This window comes from Phaseolus vulgaris, chromosome 9 (genome assembly GCF_051622355.1).
Source record: "Phaseolus vulgaris cultivar YP4 chromosome 9, ASM5162235v1, whole genome shotgun sequence".
Lineage (NCBI taxonomy): Eukaryota > Viridiplantae > Streptophyta > Magnoliopsida > Fabales > Fabaceae > Phaseolus > Phaseolus vulgaris.
The window spans coordinates 22,729,541-22,750,717 of record NC_143506.1 but is presented as its reverse complement, the minus strand read 5'-3'; the positions used below and the strand labels follow the sequence as shown (position 1 = coordinate 22,750,717).

At 30.7% G+C, this 21,177-nt stretch overlaps 2 protein-coding genes across 2 annotated transcripts; one reads left to right on the top strand and one right to left on the bottom strand.

The window, feature by feature from the left end:
* Positions 1 to 2,694: 2,694 nt before the first annotated feature.
* On the bottom strand, positions 2,695 to 6,185 carry SIGE (sigma factor E). Its single transcript, XM_068626524.2, has 6 exons — positions 6,058 to 6,185; positions 5,065 to 5,778; positions 4,704 to 4,850; positions 4,335 to 4,571; positions 3,693 to 3,956; positions 2,695 to 3,055 (listed from the first exon to the last, which is right to left on the bottom strand). Exons 2-6 carry the CDS (start codon positions 5,758 to 5,760, stop codon positions 2,858 to 2,860), a joined length of 1,542 nt encoding a protein of 513 aa, XP_068482625.1. The 5' UTR covers positions 5,761 to 5,778; positions 6,058 to 6,185; the 3' UTR covers positions 2,695 to 2,857.
* An 11,913-nt stretch (positions 6,186 to 18,098) lies between these two features.
* Positions 18,099 to 20,203, top strand: LOC137822061 (putative WRKY transcription factor 53). The gene is made up of 3 exons (XM_068626956.1): positions 18,099 to 18,721; positions 18,881 to 19,009; positions 19,127 to 20,203. The coding sequence occupies exons 1-3, from the start codon at positions 18,405 to 18,407 to the stop codon at positions 19,737 to 19,739; spliced, it is 1,059 nt and encodes a 352-aa protein (XP_068483057.1). The 5' UTR covers positions 18,099 to 18,404; the 3' UTR covers positions 19,740 to 20,203.
* The last annotated feature ends 974 nt before the right edge of the window (positions 20,204 to 21,177 follow it).

Below are 21,177 nucleotides of genomic sequence, written 5' to 3'. Positions count from 1 at the left end.
AAGTATTGATGTATGGAGAATGATAATGAAGCTTAAGAGAGGTTAGGTCAACTCTTAAGAGGTCCCTTGCTAAAACACTTATAGATAAGGCTAGCAAAGAGTGAGCTAAGAGACTAGTTTAGGCTGAAATTTGGGCAGCAATTCAATAGTTTATTCAAAGCTCATTTACAAGGGGGCTAGACTTGTATTTATAGTGGTATAGGTAGCCAAGGTGCAAACTTTAACCCTAAAAAATCTCCACTCATAGAAGGACAAGTGTCTCTCTATAATTGGAGCAAATCCTCTCAAATTAGAGGTTGAATTAAAATTTATATTAAAAGTTAAAATACTTCTATAAAATTATTTAATAAGATGGAAATAGTTCTCTCCTTATAAATTTTCATTTGATATATATTTAGTTGATGTGGGTTATATATCTTATATTCAGATAATATGTTGTAAGGGTTCATCTTCGAATAATGAAATTGTTTTATGACTGTGATTACTTGTATAGCTTAGTTGTTCATTTCTTCACCTAACTTGCCTTACCAATATAAGGTATGGTAAATATCACAATCATAAATTATTTTTTTACGAAAAAAATAGAATAATATTTTAAAATGTTAGTCATTAGTTACTGGCTACCTACTCATTTCACTATCATCACTTCTCAACTTTTGTTCCTAATCTACTCTCATATTTTTCAGAAATATAAAAATGGATATTATAAATATTTATTTATTTCTATAAATTATACATGAAAAACATTTTAGTCAAAAATATATTAAACATTAACATTAAAAGTTGTAAGAAAACAAGAAAAATGCAAAACGAAACTCAACTTAATTTAACGTTTATAATAATATAATTATTATAATTAGAGTGTGGATGAGTATCTATATCTCTATCATTACACTATTTTCAGAAATAAAATATGGATAATAGATTCAAACTAAAATTCAAGGTTGTTCCGTTCAATTTTTTTTATTAGCAAAAAGGATCGAATAACAGGAACCACTTAAGGGGTGGTTGAACCCTTATACATATCGAAAAAAATATGAGACAATTTTTCTGGTCTCTCAAACCAACAAATAGAGAGACAAACAAATCTACCACTAAAAACCCGTACAACCCGTTCACTTTCAAGACTAACCCGTACCAATTCAAAACTAACCCGTACAAATTCAAATCTAATCCGTACAAACTCAAAATCAAACCCAATACAATCTCTTTGCAACCACAACAAGGGGCAAAAAGAACAACAGAAGCTTAGAACAACAAACAACCCAACCGAAGTAACTCTTATAAAAAGTCACTTTATTGAGAACATACAAGCCTTAGGATCAATGCACCACTCAGAGAAGTAAAACTAGCGGAAACAGTTTTAGAAGTTACCCAAGACCAAACCTTTAATTGTGCCAAAGTGAACATAATTCACTAACTACAACTATCCAAACACAATTCCAAACTACATTAACCTGGACAGGAGCATTTAGCAAAATAAAATGCAGGAAGTGAGTTGTTGGGACAACATGGTCAACCGACGCAATCCCTAACCATGTATAGCACTGATTCCAGACTAACCAAGCAATCCTGCAATAAAAAAACATATGTTTTGTCGACTCCACAATCATCCTGCAAAAAACTATATAGATTGGTATCCACCAAAATCTTACGCCTCTTCAAGTTAACTTTTGTGGCAATCGAATTAATCAATACCCTCCAAGCAATAATCTGTGCTGAGGGCAAAGCAGTAGTCTTCCAGAGGAAGACAAACATACTTTTTCCCTCAATAATGTAATGTTGAATATCAAAACAAGCATGTGCCCATCTAAGTACAAACATCGAACAATTTGTTATGAAGTTATAACTTTGAAAGAACAATTTCTTAATATTCCCGGTTCACATCAAGGATAAAGCCAAAATATACATTTAGGTATAGAGACATATTATTGTCAGTATTTGTTGTATTATATTTTATATGTGCACATGGATAGCGAGCACCATCTATATGTCCATTTTTATTTTTTAAGACAATTATGAAATATAACATGTTTGGACTAACTTTTCGGTACGTTCTTTGAAAAAAAAAAAAATCAAATTAACTTTGTTAAAAATAATTTATTTATAAATTAATTTGTAAAACTTTCTCTGATGTAATTTCCTTAAATTTTTATTTTTAACTTGTACAAAAGTTAATTTTAATTTATGGAAAAATTAATTTTGATTTTTTCTTTTAAAATTATGGAAAATTTCGATTAAACATTCTTGTATTTAGAATATATTTAAACTAATTACAATATCCTAAGCTGATTTTTAATGTGAAACTGTAAAATAAAGTTGTATTTGTATAGAAAGTACAATTTAGTGAGTGATAAGAGTGTTTAGAAAGAATACATGGCATTTAGCAGTGAAAACTAAAGAAAGAGAGGAAATGGAAGAGAAAAATGTGTTAAGGATAAAGGTTGTTTAACTAAAAGAAAATAGATGAAAAAAAAGAGAGAATGAAAATAAATATTTTTTATTAAAAAACTAAAAAATGAAATAAAAGTACTCATTATTATTATGATTTTTATAATATTACATTGGCAAGTGTTATCCTGGAGCTACACAGATCGCCACCATTTATTCTCTGCCCAATGTTTTGGATATGATGTACACTCCTCTTCATGCAAAACGCCAAATACAATTTAATTTCATCAAAGACACATTACATGATATGTAAGCAGTTATATACTTTTTGGAATTTCAAGTAAATCATATACAAATTACATGAGTATGATTATGATTGTGGGTATTTAAATGAACAATAATAAAGCATGAGTGTATATATATATACTGTATAACTATAGGTAAGGTGTTTCTATACATTAGTGATTTATACAACATAACGACGAAGATAATCCAATCGAGCTGAATGCTTGAGCTTCATAAGAGCCTTCACTTCGTGCTTTCTTACCATTTCCCTTGATATATTCAAGTTCCTAGCAATTTCTCCCAACGTTCTGTCACCCTTCCCATCAAGTCCAAATCTCTGTCTGATCACCAAGCTCTCCTTCGGCTTCAGGGAATCAAGCTAGTACAAAAATTAAATCTCAGATTAGTTGACCATCACAATATGATGTAATCGAATCAGATATATATATTACTTGACAAAGAAAAATAGATATGTTACTAATTCCCTATTAAAAAGAGTTCCAGGGACACAATCTAACATATACTTTTTCTTATGGATTAGAATTATTGAAAACCAAAAAAATCAACAGAGAATGAGAATAAGATGTGTGACTTACAAAAAAATTGATTTTCAATAAATTTCAACAAGTATGTCTGCGTTCAAAGAAGAATACTAGAAAATGTATTTATAACATTTCCCTTTCCTATGTTATAAAAGATACCAATAGTGTGGTGCCTATTTATCAGGATCGTCAAGGAAGGGAACCCGACAGGAATCATGAAAGAGATAAAAAAAGTTATATATATATATATATATATATATATATATATATTGTTTACAAGAATATGATTATCATACTTATTTGAACATGTAGCAGTGTTAAATACTTCTTGAGTTCAGACAAATTTCAAATTTCATTGTCTATTTTGAATATGTCATTGAACAAATCCAGTTATGAACATAGCAAACTTCAATAGAATACCACCACAGTGAGAAATGTGAGATCAAATAAAGTCTCAAGAGATTGAGTTTTTACCACATCATCAAGAGCAAGTCTTAGTAGAGCAGGTTGCTTACTATTATCACCATTAACACCATCATCATCAACGACCCCGTTAATGAACTCCTCCTGTGTAGTTATATGCCTCGAGTTCAGCGAAAGAATGGATTTTGATGCTTTCATTACGTCATGGTATCTTTCCGGGGATATATTAACTCTTTCTATTATTTCTTCCTCCGTTGGTGACCTCTGAAGCTCAAATGTTAACTTAGTTTTAGCTTTTTGGATTTCTCCTCGAACCTGCTCCACAAGAAATGGAGAAGTTACCCAAAGTTGAGACACATCAACAGCCTAACAATTACCAAATTATATACTTTTTAAACCTTGTTTGCTATGAATATCTTTGTCTAAAGTCCAATATTTGTTATGAATTTTTATTGTACTTTGTTTTATACCCAGGCCTTTCTAAATATATAGTCTAAATAAAACAATCCTGGATTATTATACCTTCAAGCAACCACAAAAAAATGGTTGATTAGGAATTACAATTTGTTGGCATTGAAAACAAGGAAAGTATGATGCTATCTAACATGAAAACAAAAAGTAAAGAAATAAAAGCCATTGAACCATGTGTTGCTAAAGAAAACATTAATCACCATGAGTAGTGAGAATGCATACCGATTCAAGTCCAAATGGAACACGTGTGAAGCTTGAGAGGGTCATTGAACGAGTGATAGCATGTCTTATCCAAAATAAACTATATGTTGATAGCCGAAATCTTCTGTTTGGCTCAAAGCGATCAATTGCTGTCATAAGTCCCTTAACTCCTGACTGACAAAGATCTTGAAACCTAGAGCCACTTGCAAAATCTGTAAAATATTTGTTGATCACGAACAAGACAAGCCGGAGATTGTGCTGCAAGAGATATGATCACACTTGCTTATAACTTGCTCATTTCAAATAACACAACAATCTGACAGTAATTTCATCTTCAAACGGTGAAAATTTTCAAAAGTCAAGTTGTGAAAGAACTTAACAATTCCATACCTTTATGAGTTTGTTTCTTGCAGCTTGGCCAACCTCCAGTGCTTTCTTTACATGAGCAATGCTCATGTTTGTTGCATTGGCTAGTTCTCCATCAGCAGGTTCTCTTGCTAGCTCCTTCTGTAAATCTTCTTTCACTTGAAGTATTGTCTGAAAAACAAAGAATTATGACTTAATGTCTGCTACAGAAGCAAATTCGAGTTTTCACCTAACATCTTGAATACTATGAAGTTATCCAGGAAGGGAATTAAATCCTCGAATCGAATGCCTGATATTCGGGAACCAAACAAATTTGTACTAATATTTCAAGAATAGAAAAATCAAAGTAAGGGGACAAAATTATTAGTTGTAATTTACTGCTTACCTTCACAGGTTGCATCAATTTGAACAACCAAGCATGCTCTGAAGAAGAAAGAACGGGAGGTATTTTCATTCTTCTCCAGTCCATACCCACAAAATCAGTTGATGCGGAATATTCCCTAATAAGTTCTTCAATCTTCTCAACACTATTGTTAGCATTTCTTTTCTTTTGTGTGGGAACGACTTCGTCCCCATCTGTGTTACTCTTTAATGAAATCCTCTGATCAAGACCCAACCGTTTAGCTTTCTTGTTCTGGTTTCTGACCACCCTATCATCGTTTACATCCTTTTCTTCACAATCGTCAACGATCTTCTTCCTTCTCCGGGAGACCCTTTTGATTTTACCATCCATACATTCTGCATTAGCAGTATCAGAAGCAGGGCTGAGTTTGTATATATTTTCAAGCATAGCAGCAGCTTCATTATAGTCCACATCCAAGGAAGTTTGGGAATTTTCCTCCACAAAGGCAACCCTTTCTCTCTTAGGCAGTTTCTTAGCTTTCCCCATCTTTTTCTTCTGCGTCTTGGATGTCTCAACGGGCACAGGGATTTTCTCTTGAGTTGCAACCAAAGCTGAGTCATCGTGTTTATCCCCTTTAAATGCTATAATTAAAGGTCTCTTCAGACGATTACAGGAAAACTTTGTATTCAATCCCAATGGAGTCCTCGCTGCTGAGCTAGAAACAGTCACAACTCCCATACCAGGTTACCTAATAATCTGCGTTTAGAAAGAAATGGCAAGTTTTCAATGCTAAGATCCTACAATATCATTAGCTTAGGTACACAACTAATCCTTACACAGAGTTATCAATCAGTAAGCACATTCTCATTATTAATCATTAATATAGCTTCAAAATTGATACCAAAATAACAATATATGGACAAGTAAACGTACTTTGCAATGATATGATATGATGAAACAGAAGTAGCGGAATCAGATGGAAAAGTAAATTAACTCATGTTCAAAGACAAAGAGTGAAGCTAGAATGAAGAGTACCTTTGATCAGCGAGAAGCAAATGAATCTCGAGAGAGGAATCTACAGAGAAGAGTTGCGGATTTTAGTTTTTTTGTACTTAACGCGAAATGCGAGAATTAAGGTGACCACAATTTTTATCTCTGAAAAATCAACGGCTAGGAATTAGTGTGAGTAGAATGTGCGGGTAGTGATGGGAACACGTTAGTAATGACTTGGCAAAGTACAAAGAGGATTGTGCTGTGGAGCTTAAGGTTGACACGTGGATGGCTCTTGCTTGAGGCGAACAAATTTTCGCCACTTTTCTGTGGGATCCAATTCAAGAGGCCTTTTATTGAATACGTAGCGCAATATCCACCATTATCCAATGTCATTTGCATTTTAAAATGTGTATTTTAAGTTCCAAATTTATAGATGACTTTTTAAAATTAAAAAATATAGAAAAAGTTGAAATCATCGTACTTATCATCGTTGAGAAGGATGAAATCTCACATAGAAAACTTATGAAAATTATAAAAATTTCGTAGATGGTGTTAATGTCGTAAGGTAAGTGTGGGAATAATCTTAACGAAGTCTTTGATAAATATTGATGTTAATTAACAATGAAAAGCGATTTTTGCGAGGACTTTGATATTAGATTTAGAGTTTGTTTAATTTTGTGGATGTATTATTTATAGATAAAGAAGTGAGAATTAATATGTCATTTGGATCCAGGATTTTGTGGGAAAGACAAGGAGGGATATACTTCTGAAGCGTAAATATCCTCTCCCTTCAAATGAGAAAATATGAAGAGATGCAGAAGGAAAGTCAAGTTAGTATATGTCATTTTCGAATTTATTTTCATTTATTTTATTCTCCTGTTTGTAGTGTTTTTTATTTTCCATTACGGTAAAATTTTTTAATATTAAAAAATAATATTTTATTTATTTATATAAGATGTGATTTATTTTTCAATTTTATAGTACATGTTTAATATTTTAAAAAGTTATTTGATGTTCTGTTTTATTTAATTTTATTTTGTGTTTATATTAATATATTTTTGTGAATAATTATTATGTTTATGAGTTATAATTTATTTGATAATAATTTTTTATGAAATTATTTTCTATTGTTAATTACATTATATTTTTGTTTTTATAGTATTTTTTATTTTTCATTACTACATGATTTTAATATTAAGAATAATTTTTTTTATTTATATAAGATCTTATTTATTTTTTTGACTTATTTTTAAATTTTATAGTACATGTTTAATATTTTAATAAATTACTTAAAGTTATGTTTTCATTTAATTTATTGAATACATATTTTTTTCTAATTATAATTTTTAAATTATACCTATTTACATTTAATAGATATTTATTTTTTAATTATAATTTTTAAACCTACGAATATGTGAAAGTTATTTATTTTTAAACAAAAATAACTCATTTTATTATTAATTTTTTTAGACAAGGGTAAATTTGTAAAATAATATTTTACACCTTTAAAAAAATTTAAAATTCTCTCAAAGTCATCACATCACTCATAAACTTCCATAAACTTTCCTCGCACATCCATTCTAGCATATTCCAATCCAAACAATCTCACTTTCTTCACATTTTCTTCTCACACATCCACATCCTCAAATCCTCACACATCCACATTCTCAAATCCTCACACATCTCCTCCCCAATCCAAACACACCCTTAGTAATATACCAGAGTTAGTAATTATTTGTAATTTATTATAAGTAATGAGATATATCATTAAATAATGATATTTTAGTTTAAACATACAAATGTTTATTTCTATTGAATGACTCTTGATAAATAAAAATAGAAAGTAAAGAGTAGTGAATGATTAGAATTCTAAATCACGAAACTAAATAAGAAACATGAATTTTAAATCATGGCATCTAAACAAAATGAACTGTGTATATTATTTTATTTTGGACTTTTCTTTCAAACTTCATTTAATCATCCTCCAAATTGCGAGTTTGTACCAATTCACCGAGTTAATATGAGTTAGGTCTAAGTTTGTTAAAAACAAGTCTATAAATAAATTACTTAGGTCAATCACTAGACTCGTAAATTCATAATGATTGGGTTAACTCTAGAGTTTGATAACCATGGAGGAAAGGATGTTCAAGTTACTCTAAATCAATTAGACAAGAAAGGTGATAAAGAAAAAATTGATATTCAAGTTGCTGAATTTTTCTACATAAGTTTAATTCTATTCAATGCTATTAGAAATCCCACTTTTGTAAAAATGTGCGAAATGATTGAGAGATATGGTGTTGACTATAAACATCCATCATATCATGATGCTGAGAGAAACTTTTGAAACAAGTAGTGGACAAAATCGATATACTCCTTCAAGAGTACAATGATGAGTGGAAGAAAATAAGTTGCACAATTATGTCTTATGGGTATACAAATAACAATAAACATTCAATTTGTAATTTTGTGGTGAACAATAAAGGAATTGTACTTTTTTATTCATTGAATACCTTAAACATCTAAAAAATTACGAATAAAATATTTAAAACATTGGATGACGATGTAGAATTTGTTGAAGAGGAAAATATAATGCATGTGGATGTTGATAATGTTGCAAATTTCAAGGCAAATGGAGATTATTGATGCAAAAGAGAAAACATTTATATTGGACTCCATGTGTTACCTATTGTATTTATTTAATCTTTAAAGATTTGAGATCCATTTGAAGGTCCATGAAGTAACTATTAAGAAGGGGAAAAGGATCACCACCTACATTTATGGTAGAACAATGCTAATTAGCATGTTGAAGGAGTTTATAACGGAAATGTTGGGTATGGAGTCAAAACCAATTGGGTTGGGTTGACTAGACACCATGTTTAGTGAGTGGACTTAATCATTGTACATAGTTGAAGCGTATGTGAACATTGTTTCGTGGCTTCAAGTGAGAGATTGTTGGGTATGAAGCCATGACCAATTGGGTTGGGTTGACTATACACCATGTTTAGTGAGTGGACTTAATCATTGTGTCCCTTTTATAATCTCTATTTAAAGAGATCATTGTACTTGTAATTGGTGTGCAACAGGATAAAATGAAAACCTAATAGTTGCCCGTGTAGATGTAGGTTGCAGTTGGCGACCGAACCACGTTAAATCATGTGTTGTTTAATTTCTTGCATTGATTCGTGATTATGTGTGTTGCTTCCGCGTGCGTTTTTTTCCATCAAGTGGCATCAGAGCTTGGTTTGTTTACACACTAAAGATCCGATCAGCGGAAATTAATCAACTTCATAGATCTTTGCATGGAGTTTTTCCTATTACCTTAACCCCCACTTGCACTATGAACCATATTTTAGAAATGATGATCCTGAGGTGAAAGAAGAGTTGTATTTATACATGCGAAAATTGGTTAACGATGTTGCAAAATGAAAAAAAAAAAAAAATCAATTTGCAACTTATTGACTTTCATTATGCTAGAAAACTTTTTTTCTATGAAAAATGCAAAGGATTGTTGGAAAGTTATGATTCCTAGATAATGGTGGGAAATGTTTGGGGATGAAACTCCAAAATTAAAGAGATTTGGTATTCGATTTTTGAGTTTGACTTGTAACACTTCTGAATGAGCATAATTGAAGCTCATTTGAAATTGTAATTCAAGTTTATTAAATTATTTAAGGTTTTTAATTTTCTTTGTTTGATTTATATATTTACTAAAAAATTATATTTAATTATAGGTTCATACAAAAGGAAATACCAGAAAAAGATGAATGACTTAGTTAGTGATGTATGACTTGAACTTGAAAAAATAGACAAATTAGAAAATTTGTTACTCTTGTTAGACGAGATTGATTTTGATGATGAATGGATAAATGGAGAAGGAGATAATGTTGAAGTTAAACAAACTCAAGTTGAAGATGATGGTGAAAATGTTTAATTACTTGGAGCAAGTTTAAATTATCCAACTCTATATGTGCTTGATAATGATAATATAACTTATTTTTATGAATGTTATAAACAATTTTCCTAAGAACTTGATGGTGATAAAGGTTGTGACGAAGATCTTGTAAATGATTTCATCACAAGAAAACCTATAAACTTAATAACATTTGTGTTTATTTAATTATTATTTTATTATTCTAAAAATTAATATTTTATTGGTGTATTAGATTATTTTATTTATTTTAATATTATGAAATTTATATCATAAATGCTTATATTTTTTAATTTATATATATATATATAATAGATTTTTATGAGTTTATAAATCTTAATCTCTCAAGTCTCATAATTTTAAATAGATCTAAATATTTTATATTAAGAGTAAGATAAATACGTGATTGGATTAATCAACATTAGACGAAGATATTATTAAAGAGTTTGGTGTACTTAAATATTAGAGAACTAATAAGAAAATATTTTCTGTACTTTCTATAATGGCATGAAGATGTGCTTAATATTCATATTAATACAACGACATTGAATTTAGCTTTATGAGCGTGTACTTTCCAAAAACAAAAGTTTCATTCTTCTTAATAATGTGTAAATGTTTACTTGTATTCAAAATTAGTTATTTAAAAAAGTCTTAATAGTAATATTTCATATTATAGTTTTAAAATTACTTTACTTTAAATAATTATCTTGTGCACGATATTTTTGGGCAAAGATGAATCATGGATGAGCCTAAACTTTATAAAAATACTGATGATTGAGAAATTTTATATTGAACTTTTACCCTTTTAATTATCTATTTAAATAGATTTTTTTTTTCTAATTACTGGTCATTATAAGAATGTAAAGAAACTAATGTTTGGATTTATGATATTTAACCCTGAAGAAATACAGAATTTTCTTTATTTTTTTCTTTATTGTGATTTTGAGACTCTTCATCTATTTATATTGAACTATAATGTTAATATTAACTATTTAAATTAGAGTATAAAGTGAATAATTAAATATTAGAGCAAAATAATATTTTTTATATGTATACATTTTTTAAGTGTATAGATTTAAAAAAATATATATTATTTTTTGAATTCTCATTTAGAAAAAATACTTTTTATTTGAAAAAGAGATCTGTAAGATATCCTGTTCAACCCATGAAACTTTTGTGAATATTTTAATCTATAGATTTTTTTCTTATGTAGAGTTTTTATTCCTCCAAACATTATAAATTTGGCCAAATTTCACATTTCTACATTTAATTGCTAGGGATAATACTAATTGTTTGCATTAAATTATTTTTAAGGAAAAACAGATAAATAAAATAAGAATTGTAGGTTTTGTTAAAAATAAGTAATTTTATTTTATAAATATATTATACTCAAGTGCCTGTATATATATAAAATATTATTTTGTATTATGTTTATATTACATATAATATAATTTTTAATAAATAATATATTATATTTAAATAAAAAATATTATTAATAATAAAATAAGTACAATAAATACATAATTAATTGAAATGAAAATTTTAAAAATTATTTATTATTTTTTTAAAGATACAGAAAAAAATACATGTAAATTTTCTTGCAGATTTTAAAGTAACAGGAAAGTTATTTCTGGATTTTAAAATTACTGGGGAAAGTTACATGCGGATTTTAAAAGTTACACAACATGTGGTTATGGAATTTTCTACAATTTTTTTTGCACGAATATTTCTCGCAGAATTTTTTTACGAGAACATTGCAAAAGGTAATTTTTAAAATTTAGGAAGGTTTATTATTCACCAAATTTCACAGGAAAATGCATTATTAATTGTATTTTTTAATCCGCAGAAGAAAGTGCTCTTAATAGGAAAAAAAAATCAAGTAGTAAAATCTCAAAACTGGGTTGGTATAGTTGTCATCTAATTGTATTACTAATTTTCATATAGCTGTTTTAGTAGAAAACGGTTAAATTGGATTGGACATGATGTGCAATCCATTTTGCGGTAAATAAAATCATAGGTCCTCTTTTACTTTCTTAAAATCAAATATCTTTTCTTTTGTTCACATGGATTCTTGGTATTATTAACAAGGATAATTGTTTGAGAACTTAATATAAAAAGATGAATTAAGGATAAAAATGGGTACCACACTCATGACCGTGATAGTGATAAGTAAAGATATATTTTTTGTTTTATAATTTTTTTTAATATATTATACATACTTAATACTTTCACTTATATTTTCCAAATTTTTAATGTTATTTTTCTTATCATTGTTATCGATGTGTTAAAAAAAACTTAAATTATAATAATTGTACCTTTTGATGGATCCCGATCACTTAAACTATGTCTCTTTGTCTCATTAAGTTTGGACTCAACAGACATAATTCAGTTCAATAATCTCAAAGAATTCGGTTTTGATAGATAACAAATATATTAATGTTATGCGCTAAAGTAATGAGAAACAACAACTTAAAATATTTAAATACAACTGAATCAGTTAATTATATTATTTCTTGACACGAGTTCAGTAAAAACAAACAGCCAAAGACAATATTGTATGCATGAATGTCTCTAAAATAAAAGGAGAATATAATGACAATTTATGATGTTGTTACTAACTCCTACTGAAGAAGGATCTACAAGTGTTGTCAACAAGTAAAACTTCTCTAAACATCTCAAAGTTACAAGTTGACTAAATATACAACTCTAGAATTCAATCCAAATTTGTTAGCGGAAACAATGATTATATAGGTGGGCAAAAAATTCAAATTACAAAATCCAATCCATAATTATCCATATCCATATTAGTTTTAATCCATTTAAATGGATTTATTTAAAATCCAAATCCATATTTTTGGATTTTAAATCCAATCCATTTAATTGGATATGGATTAGATATAGATTTGATACATTTTTGGATTATCCAAATTGCATTTTAGGATGAATTTTGACTTGACCCGATCCAAGTTAAGCCAAGACAATCCAGCCGATGTCGAGCCGAGCGGGCCCGAGCCGATTTTGAGCCGAGTGCGCCCGAGTCGTTGTCGAGTCGAGCTGGCCCGAGTCGATGTCAAGTCGAGCTGGACCAAGCCGATATCTAGTCGAGTAAGCCTGGGATGATGTTGAGTCGTCGGACCTGCACCAATGTCAAGCCGAACGGGCCAGGCGAGCTGAGCAAGCCCGACCCGATGTCGAGTCTCACGAGTCAGGCCTGATGTCGAGTGGAGCTGGCCCGGGTCGATATCGAGTCGATTGGGCTCGGGCCAATGTTGAGCCGAGGGGGCCCGAGCCAATGTCGAGTCTCCCGGGCCCAGGCCAATGTCGTGTCTCCCGGGCCGGGGCCAATGTTGAGCTGAACGGGCCCATGCCAATGTCGAGCTTAGCAAGCCCGAGCTGATGTTGAGCCGATGTGGAGTGGAGTGGGCTCGGGTCGATGTCGAGTTGATTGGGCCTGGCTAATGTCGAGTCAAGCGGGCCTGGGTCGATGTCAAGTCGAGCGGGCCCGGGTCGATGTCAAGTCGAGCGGCCCGGGACCAATGTCGAGTTGAACAGGCTTAGGCTGATGCCAAATCATCTAGGCCCAAGCCATTGTCGAGTCGTTCGGACCGGGACCGATGTTAAGTCGACCGAGCTCGGATTAATGTCGAGTTGTCCGGACCTGGACCGATATCGAACCGAGTTGGTCCGCGTTCAGGTGGAGTCGGTTTAGACCCAGTTCGAGTCAAATTAGTTTGTGTCCATATCAAAATAGATTTATTATAATTGACAAAGTGAATTTAATCTAATTAACAAAATTGATTGAATATAGATTTAATTCACTTTAAATAAATTTTAAAAAAAATCTATTTAAATTTGATCTACTTAAAATGATATGGTTTTTAAATCCAATCAATGGATTGGATCTAGATTGAATTTTGACCAAGAACTAGAAGAGTGAGCAGTTGGCAATGATGGCCAATTTATTTGGCGGTGAACACATGAAACAGCCTAAGCGCAGCAGTGGCGATATGTACGAAATCAGGCTTGAAGGGTTGACTCGGTGGGTTCACAAAGCAGCATGATTCATTACAGGCTCCAACTTAGACATTGGTCAGTTCACATTTCTCACGCCCAAGTCTGTAAGGTGGGCCAAACACCGTGGGCTTTGGTTACAGGGCCCACTTTCTATCCCTCCCAGACTCTCCGTTAACTTTGCGGCTTACCAAACTTTGTTTGTTTCTTCCAACTTTGGTTGTTTCCTAGCAGCATCTCTTACCCATAAAATCAAAATTCATGATCTCAAAACATAACAGACGTTCCGACCACCTTACCTCTGCTTCTGTTCCTCATTTTCAAAACAGTTTTTTTATCATTCTTTAACGTTGACCATAACACAAGTTGTTTGCACCGTGTATCCATTCATGGCAATAACACAGGTTGACCTGGTCTAATTCTAGATTGTTACTTTTGGTGTGTCAAAGTTAATTCATATTTTTTTAATTTTCAAAACTAAGGACGGTGCTACTTAATTAATGCAACTTAAATCATTGAAACTTCATTTCAAATTTCCCACATATATACTCTCTCTATATATTATTTGAGATACACGAGATATTAAATGTTAATGCTTTTTTACCGAAAACTCAAACAATTATCCACCATTTATGAATACTAACCATTTCTTTTAAAATTGAACCTTCTTGACACTGTTTAGGATTTAAATTTTTTTAAAATAAACTGAAATATCACAATTTTGTTAATGTAAACTTTTGTATAGAAAAATATAAATTTAATCTCATCTTGTATATTTTGTTTGTAAGATATAAAAACTCTTAATGTCCTTAATCACTACTTTGGAGAAATTTATTTTACAGTTGTTTTAAATTTTATATATGGATTTTACGATTGACGTCGATTTAAATGAGAGACCAAAGTATGATCACCTTTGGCTGGTTAAATTATAAGTTTTACTCGGATCTTAATATAACTATTATAGAAAGTTTCACAGATATTTCTTTAACATCTCTCACATTATTCAAAATTTCAAACTTTGCACATATTTTTTCCAACAAATCCAACTTCACTTTTATTACCTCACATCTCGATTAATCAAAACCCATATCAATCCAAATTATCATCCCATTCCTATTTTCATACCATCAAACTCAAATACACATACAAAATATTCATTAATAATATTGACAATTTTTTTATATTGATTTTTTTAGCCAAAATAATATATAGATGACAAAATAGAAGAAAAATAATTAATGGTAAAACTTATCTTTTACATATAAGTGAATGGTGCAATGATAAAGTGGTCGAAGAGGTAAGTTTGTTGTGTTGAAGAAAACTTTTTCAAAAAAAAGACGGAATTTTTTTTTTCAAGAAGTGATAAAAAAAGTGATTTGACACGGCAATGCGAGAAGATAAAGATAATTAATACTGCTGCCAGGAAAAAGAAAGATAAGTGTAAGAATGCAAAATACAATCTTTATTCTTACCCTAAAAACACTTACTATAAAATTTTAAATTTTAACTCTTATTTACTTATCTTGATTGTTAATGTTCACCTGTATAAACGTGAAGTATATTTTATTTTTGAATAATTTTTAAATTTTGATTTGATACTTCTAGAATTTTGATGTTCTGGAATGTCCTTAATAAAAGTGGAGAATACTCAATTCAGTGTTTAATATTAAGAGTAATAAACACTTAAAGCAAAAACATACATTTAATCAGATTATATTCATATATATATATATATATATATATATATTTATAAAGTCCGTGGAGAGAATTGTTTATGCATAATTTCTTGTTAGGATATATTCTGATAGCATATATAAAGAAGTAAGTTTAAACATAATTTATTTTTACAAAATCAATTTGTAATGAGTCTCAATATAAATTGACCTAATTAATGTGATCTCCAATACTTATAGTTTTCCACAAAGTTTTACAGAGAATGTGTACAAAACTTTTGATCTCAACCTGAAAAAGTAATTCTGTTTTTATACATATACATTCGAATATAGAGTTTATTGTGAGAAATAAATTAAAAATTTGGTGTTAAACTTTTATAATTTTAATTAATAACCTTTGTATCAATTTGCTTGATTAAAATAAAAAGAGTGTTCTTATAATGTGTTAGTAAATAGGTCATAGTTTTTATTTGACGCATGGCTAGTGTCCCACGTAGAATATCAACAAATGTAAAAATGTGGCCAATGAAGACAAAATAAAAAAGATCAGAGGTAACCGTGAGCAGGGTTTTGAGTAGTTGTGTTGGGAACACAGTGGTTACTTTTGGGAAATCTGGGAAGTCAGAATAGGTAAAAGGATAATGAGATGAGCACGTGATTGAATATTTTAATTTGATAGACAAGATAGTTGTTAGGAACATTTTATTAAAATTAAATGAATTATAAAATAAAAAAAGGAACTTTTAAAAAAGTTGTTATTGATATAATTGTCTTTTAAAAATTATAGATTGTATTCGTGTTGGAGATATTTGATCAACTAATAAAAAAGTTCATATCCAAAAAAATTAAACTAGAATCCAGTATCGGTGTGATGTTATCTTAAGATACATTATTAGGTAAAAAAGTTAATTAATACAGAACACTATTAATCCCCAAGATTTCAAAATTTATCTCTTAATATGAAGATCATGAACACAATAACCCTGTTGATATGCTCCTCAGACGATGAAATAGCAAAAACACTTAGCTGAAAGAAATAAAAATTTATTTGAACGTTCTAGTATAAAAACTATGCATCATTAATTAAGAAAAGTTGGTATCACTTCTTCGTCTTGATCGACTTTATCAATAACCAGTTTAAATTTAAGATAAAATGTGATTTGAGAATGAGAAACTGAAAGTTTTAAAAAACAATTGATATATGAAGAGTGAGAGAAACATTTTTTTTATATATGAAATAATATAAGACAAATAAAAATAAATAAAGTAGTTTATAATATTTGATAATTGTAATTATTTAATCTATCTGAAATTGAGTGTATGTAATTAATGATTTAATATTAAACGGAGTATCCATCAGCTAAGTAAAATTTGATACTCCATTATATACATATAAATATTAAATAACTGCTTTAAAAAATTAACTCGTCCCTCTTCTCGCTACATGAGTAATGAGCTGTTTTGATCAATACAAATAATTATTAAAAAATAAATATACTGATGAAATAAACATTTGATTTTGATTAAATCAAATCTGTTATTGTCTTGGAATTAAAAAAAAAACTTATGAGATAGAAGCGATTAGAATTGAAAATTGAAAATAAAAACGTGCATGAGAAACGAAAAATAAATAAATAAAACATCAAATTGATCTACACTAGATTGTAGGACTTTTATGCTCGCACAGTTCGCGGCAATAATTCTTATATGAGTGGGGTCTTGTCAAAATTAAATGGAATTAAATTGAAATAACTTTTGAGATGTAATTGGTATGAAATTAATTTGATTAGATGGAAATGAATAGTTATGTCTAGAGAAGAAATGAAGAACTTAAAATTCACTTATTGTTAATAAATACATAACTGAAATTGATCTAGTTTAGTAATTTTTTTAAAGTCAGATTGAATCCAGTTATGGCAAAAACAGCTATGGAATGTTATAAATTAATGTGTTGTGAGCTACAGCTGAGAAATAAGTTCACTGTAGAGAGGATTTGAATTAGAAATGTAGTGATGGAAGCAAAGTGAATGGCCCACGTCACCCAACCTTGTCAAAAAGCTTCCATAACAATTTGGAAGGTACAATGGTAACCACGCGGAACAAGGTTTGAAGATTCCTAATCTCCTTCTTTTCCAACCTTACCCTTCTCATAAATCTGACTTTTTCTTCTAATTAAAGAATTATCTGTTGTGGCTCCTTTTTTACTGCGAGTGAAAAAAGTGAGGGATACTGATGATAGGTGTTGTGATTGTGAGTAGTGATATATGATATGGTTATTGAAGATAAGAGGGTCAATGCTAAAGATTTAAGAAGGGTCTGTGCTGGAGAATGGGTCAGCAATTGGACCTCTCATTCTTACCCTTTCAATTCCTATGACCAAAGACTAGTCCGAGTAAAGAAAATCCACTCCACTTTTCTCAGTCAAACTTTCTTTTCCTTTCTATTTTCTGCGCTTTCCCACACTTAGCTTCATTCAGAATCACAACCTCACCTTAGAACTCCCATATAACTCACCTCCTCGCTAACCCCTTTTTTTCTTATTCTCTTCTATATGCGTCTAAACCTTAGGTTTTTGGTTTTGCTTCTTCTGCCACCATCCACTAAATCTGCCCAATCCATGCTTTAGTTTACCTATCTTTTGGCTTTGTGTCCTTGGTCCATGTCCTAGGCAATCTTGGGCATGTGCCAATTTGCCTCTGACATCAAATTTTCTTCTCAGAACCAATCATTTTTCATCACCTGCCACATCACGGGGTTCATCTTGCTTTTGTGCCTACATGGACAACATGGGAGACCCAAAAAGCATCATGAAAGAGCTACTACAAGGTTTGGAGTTGGCAAGGCAGCTCCAAGTGTATCTCCACACGCCTTCTTCGTCCCAAGAAACCCGTGACCTCATCCAGAAGATCATATCCACCTTTGAAAAGGCACTTGAAATGGTAAATTGGAAAGGGCCAGTGCCTAAGGGTGAGTCATCGCAGCTGCCCATAACAGCTGCAATCCGAATGTCAGACTCACCTATCAGCAGTAGTCCCCAAAGTGAAGACTCCGAGAGAGATTTGAAGGACCAAGACCACAATGCTTTCAGAAAAAGGTACATCTAACACCAATGCATGTATCCATACCAAATGTTTTTGTCATTGCATTACGGCAGCTAGCACCTCAAAAAGCTTTCGAGTTGTGGCCGAAATCTGGTCATTAACCTTTTTGAAAACCCTGCATCTAACGTCATGATTAACTTCTTTCCTCGCAGAAACACTTTACCGAGATGGACAAAAAGGATTCGGGTTACACCAGGTATGGGGGTGGAAGGGCCTCTTGATGATGGATATAGTTGGAGAAAATATGGTCAGAAAGACATTCTTGGAGCCATGTACCCCAGGTAACAACATATTTAATACTATTATGTCTATATTATATGTATATAGTGTTGAACTAGATTTATAAATTATATGTGTGTATATATATATATATAACTATATACTTTTGTCGTTTGCAGGGGCTATTACAGATGTACCCACAGAACTGTTCAAGGTTGCATGGCAACAAAGCAAGTGCAAAGATCTGATGAAGACTCTACAATTTTTGAAATCAATTACCGAGGAAAGCACACATGCACGGTGGCCCACAACATGGGTTCTTCTTCAATAATTCCACTGGAAAACCAAGAACCAAGTCTGAACAACACAAATCAGCAGCAGAATATCTTGCAAAGCCTTGAGCAGCAACCAAATGATTTACTTTTGAATCTCCGAGAAGGGTTGAGAGTCCAAACAGAGAACCTAGATTCCACAGACCAATCATTTGCTCCATTCCTTTTCCCATTATCAACAAACATTAAAAATGAAGGTCAAGTTTTCCCTCCCCATTTGCTTGAAAATTTCAGTTCTCCTTATATGTCACCTGCTACATCCGGAATAAGCCACTATTCGGTGTCTCCAAGTAGGGTGAACAGTGTTGTAGGGAACCCAAATTTGGCAACTTTTGAGTCTCATATCAATGACATGATCCCAGCTGCTACTTCAGCTCCAAACTCAGCAGCAGTTGCTTTAGAGTTTCCTTTCAACCAGTTTGAATTTGACGGTCAGAACTTCAGATTCGATAACCCATGATTTTTCTGTTGAGTATACTCAATCAAGAGAAATTGAATAAAGGACAGAATCTATTTTTTTAAACTAATAGAATTAGAAGCATACTATGAAAGTTGAAAGACATCAGCAGATGCTGTAAGGTAACATTCTAGAATTATATGACCCTTTAGAAAAAGAGGCAAAAAACATTTCTATGTATGTCTTAGCTACTTGTGTCGTAGGAATGTGCAATTCTAAAATTGCTTAGTCAATAAGAATTTTCCTTCATTGTTAGAGACATGTCAAGGTATAACAAACTCTCTTTCCTCATTTTTTTGGCTTTATTATCAGGATTTAACTTTACTCACAAAGATACCTTATCAGTGCAAACTGGATGATGAAAATGGTCATTTTCTCGAGTCAGTGGAAAGGGAAAAAAGATATAAGCCATGTATTTGTTTCCAATTCTCTACAAATAAAATAAACAATATTCCAGTCTCTACAAAGCAGGTTAAGGTATCTTATCTTTGACCGTTGAAATGTTGACGCGGACAAAAACAATAAAACTCATGATATTTTGTTGAACTGTGATTTTAGTTGTACAGTATTTACACAGTAAAGTCGCAACTTGGATTGAAAAAAAGGTCATACACTAAAAACATATACTTTACAAATCAATAAATTAATATTTTAATTTAAGATATTATTATATTATTATAAAGAATTGTTAGATGGGTGTTTTTTTTGTGTAAAACAATTTTATTCTTGAAAATAAGAATGGAAAAGTAGGGCAACAAATAAATAAGGGGTCTATGTGACATTTATCCAGCAATATTGTCAAGGGAAATTTGAAAATACTTTTCTATAAACTAATTTTCTTGAATTTCTGTTGACTAAACTATTAGCATGTTGAATGGTTTTCCAAACTGAATTTCTAACGTTAATATTTCCTTAAAAATTAAAATATATGTATGAAGAAAATGGGATAACTAAACATTTTTAATCTGTGATTTTTCACTTATAGTCAATTTATTTTTGAAGTATATTATGAACGTAGGATTAACAATTCAAATATTACTTTAAACATATATTTTTTAATTTTTCACTTGCCTTTTTTTATCAATGAAAAATTAGATGAATTTGATCTCGAAGATCCATCCAAGTTTGATAGAGTTCATGGCCAAAAAATATTTACAAATATACTTCAAATTATTTTGCATTGAAGTTCTGGCATTATCGACGATAAAATTTAAAATCATTTTTATGAATATACTTTTTAGAGTAATTTTAAGAATGTATTAAAGTGAAGAAAAATATTAAATAATTATATACAAAATTCAAATGTGTTCAGGTGCAATTTGTAGTATTCAAATTGTATGAAATGTAAATAGATTTTCACACAAAGAAGTTTTGTAAATATTATTTCGGTAAAACAAAATGTTTCTTAAATTGTTTTAGTCCCTAAAAATTGCTTTCCACA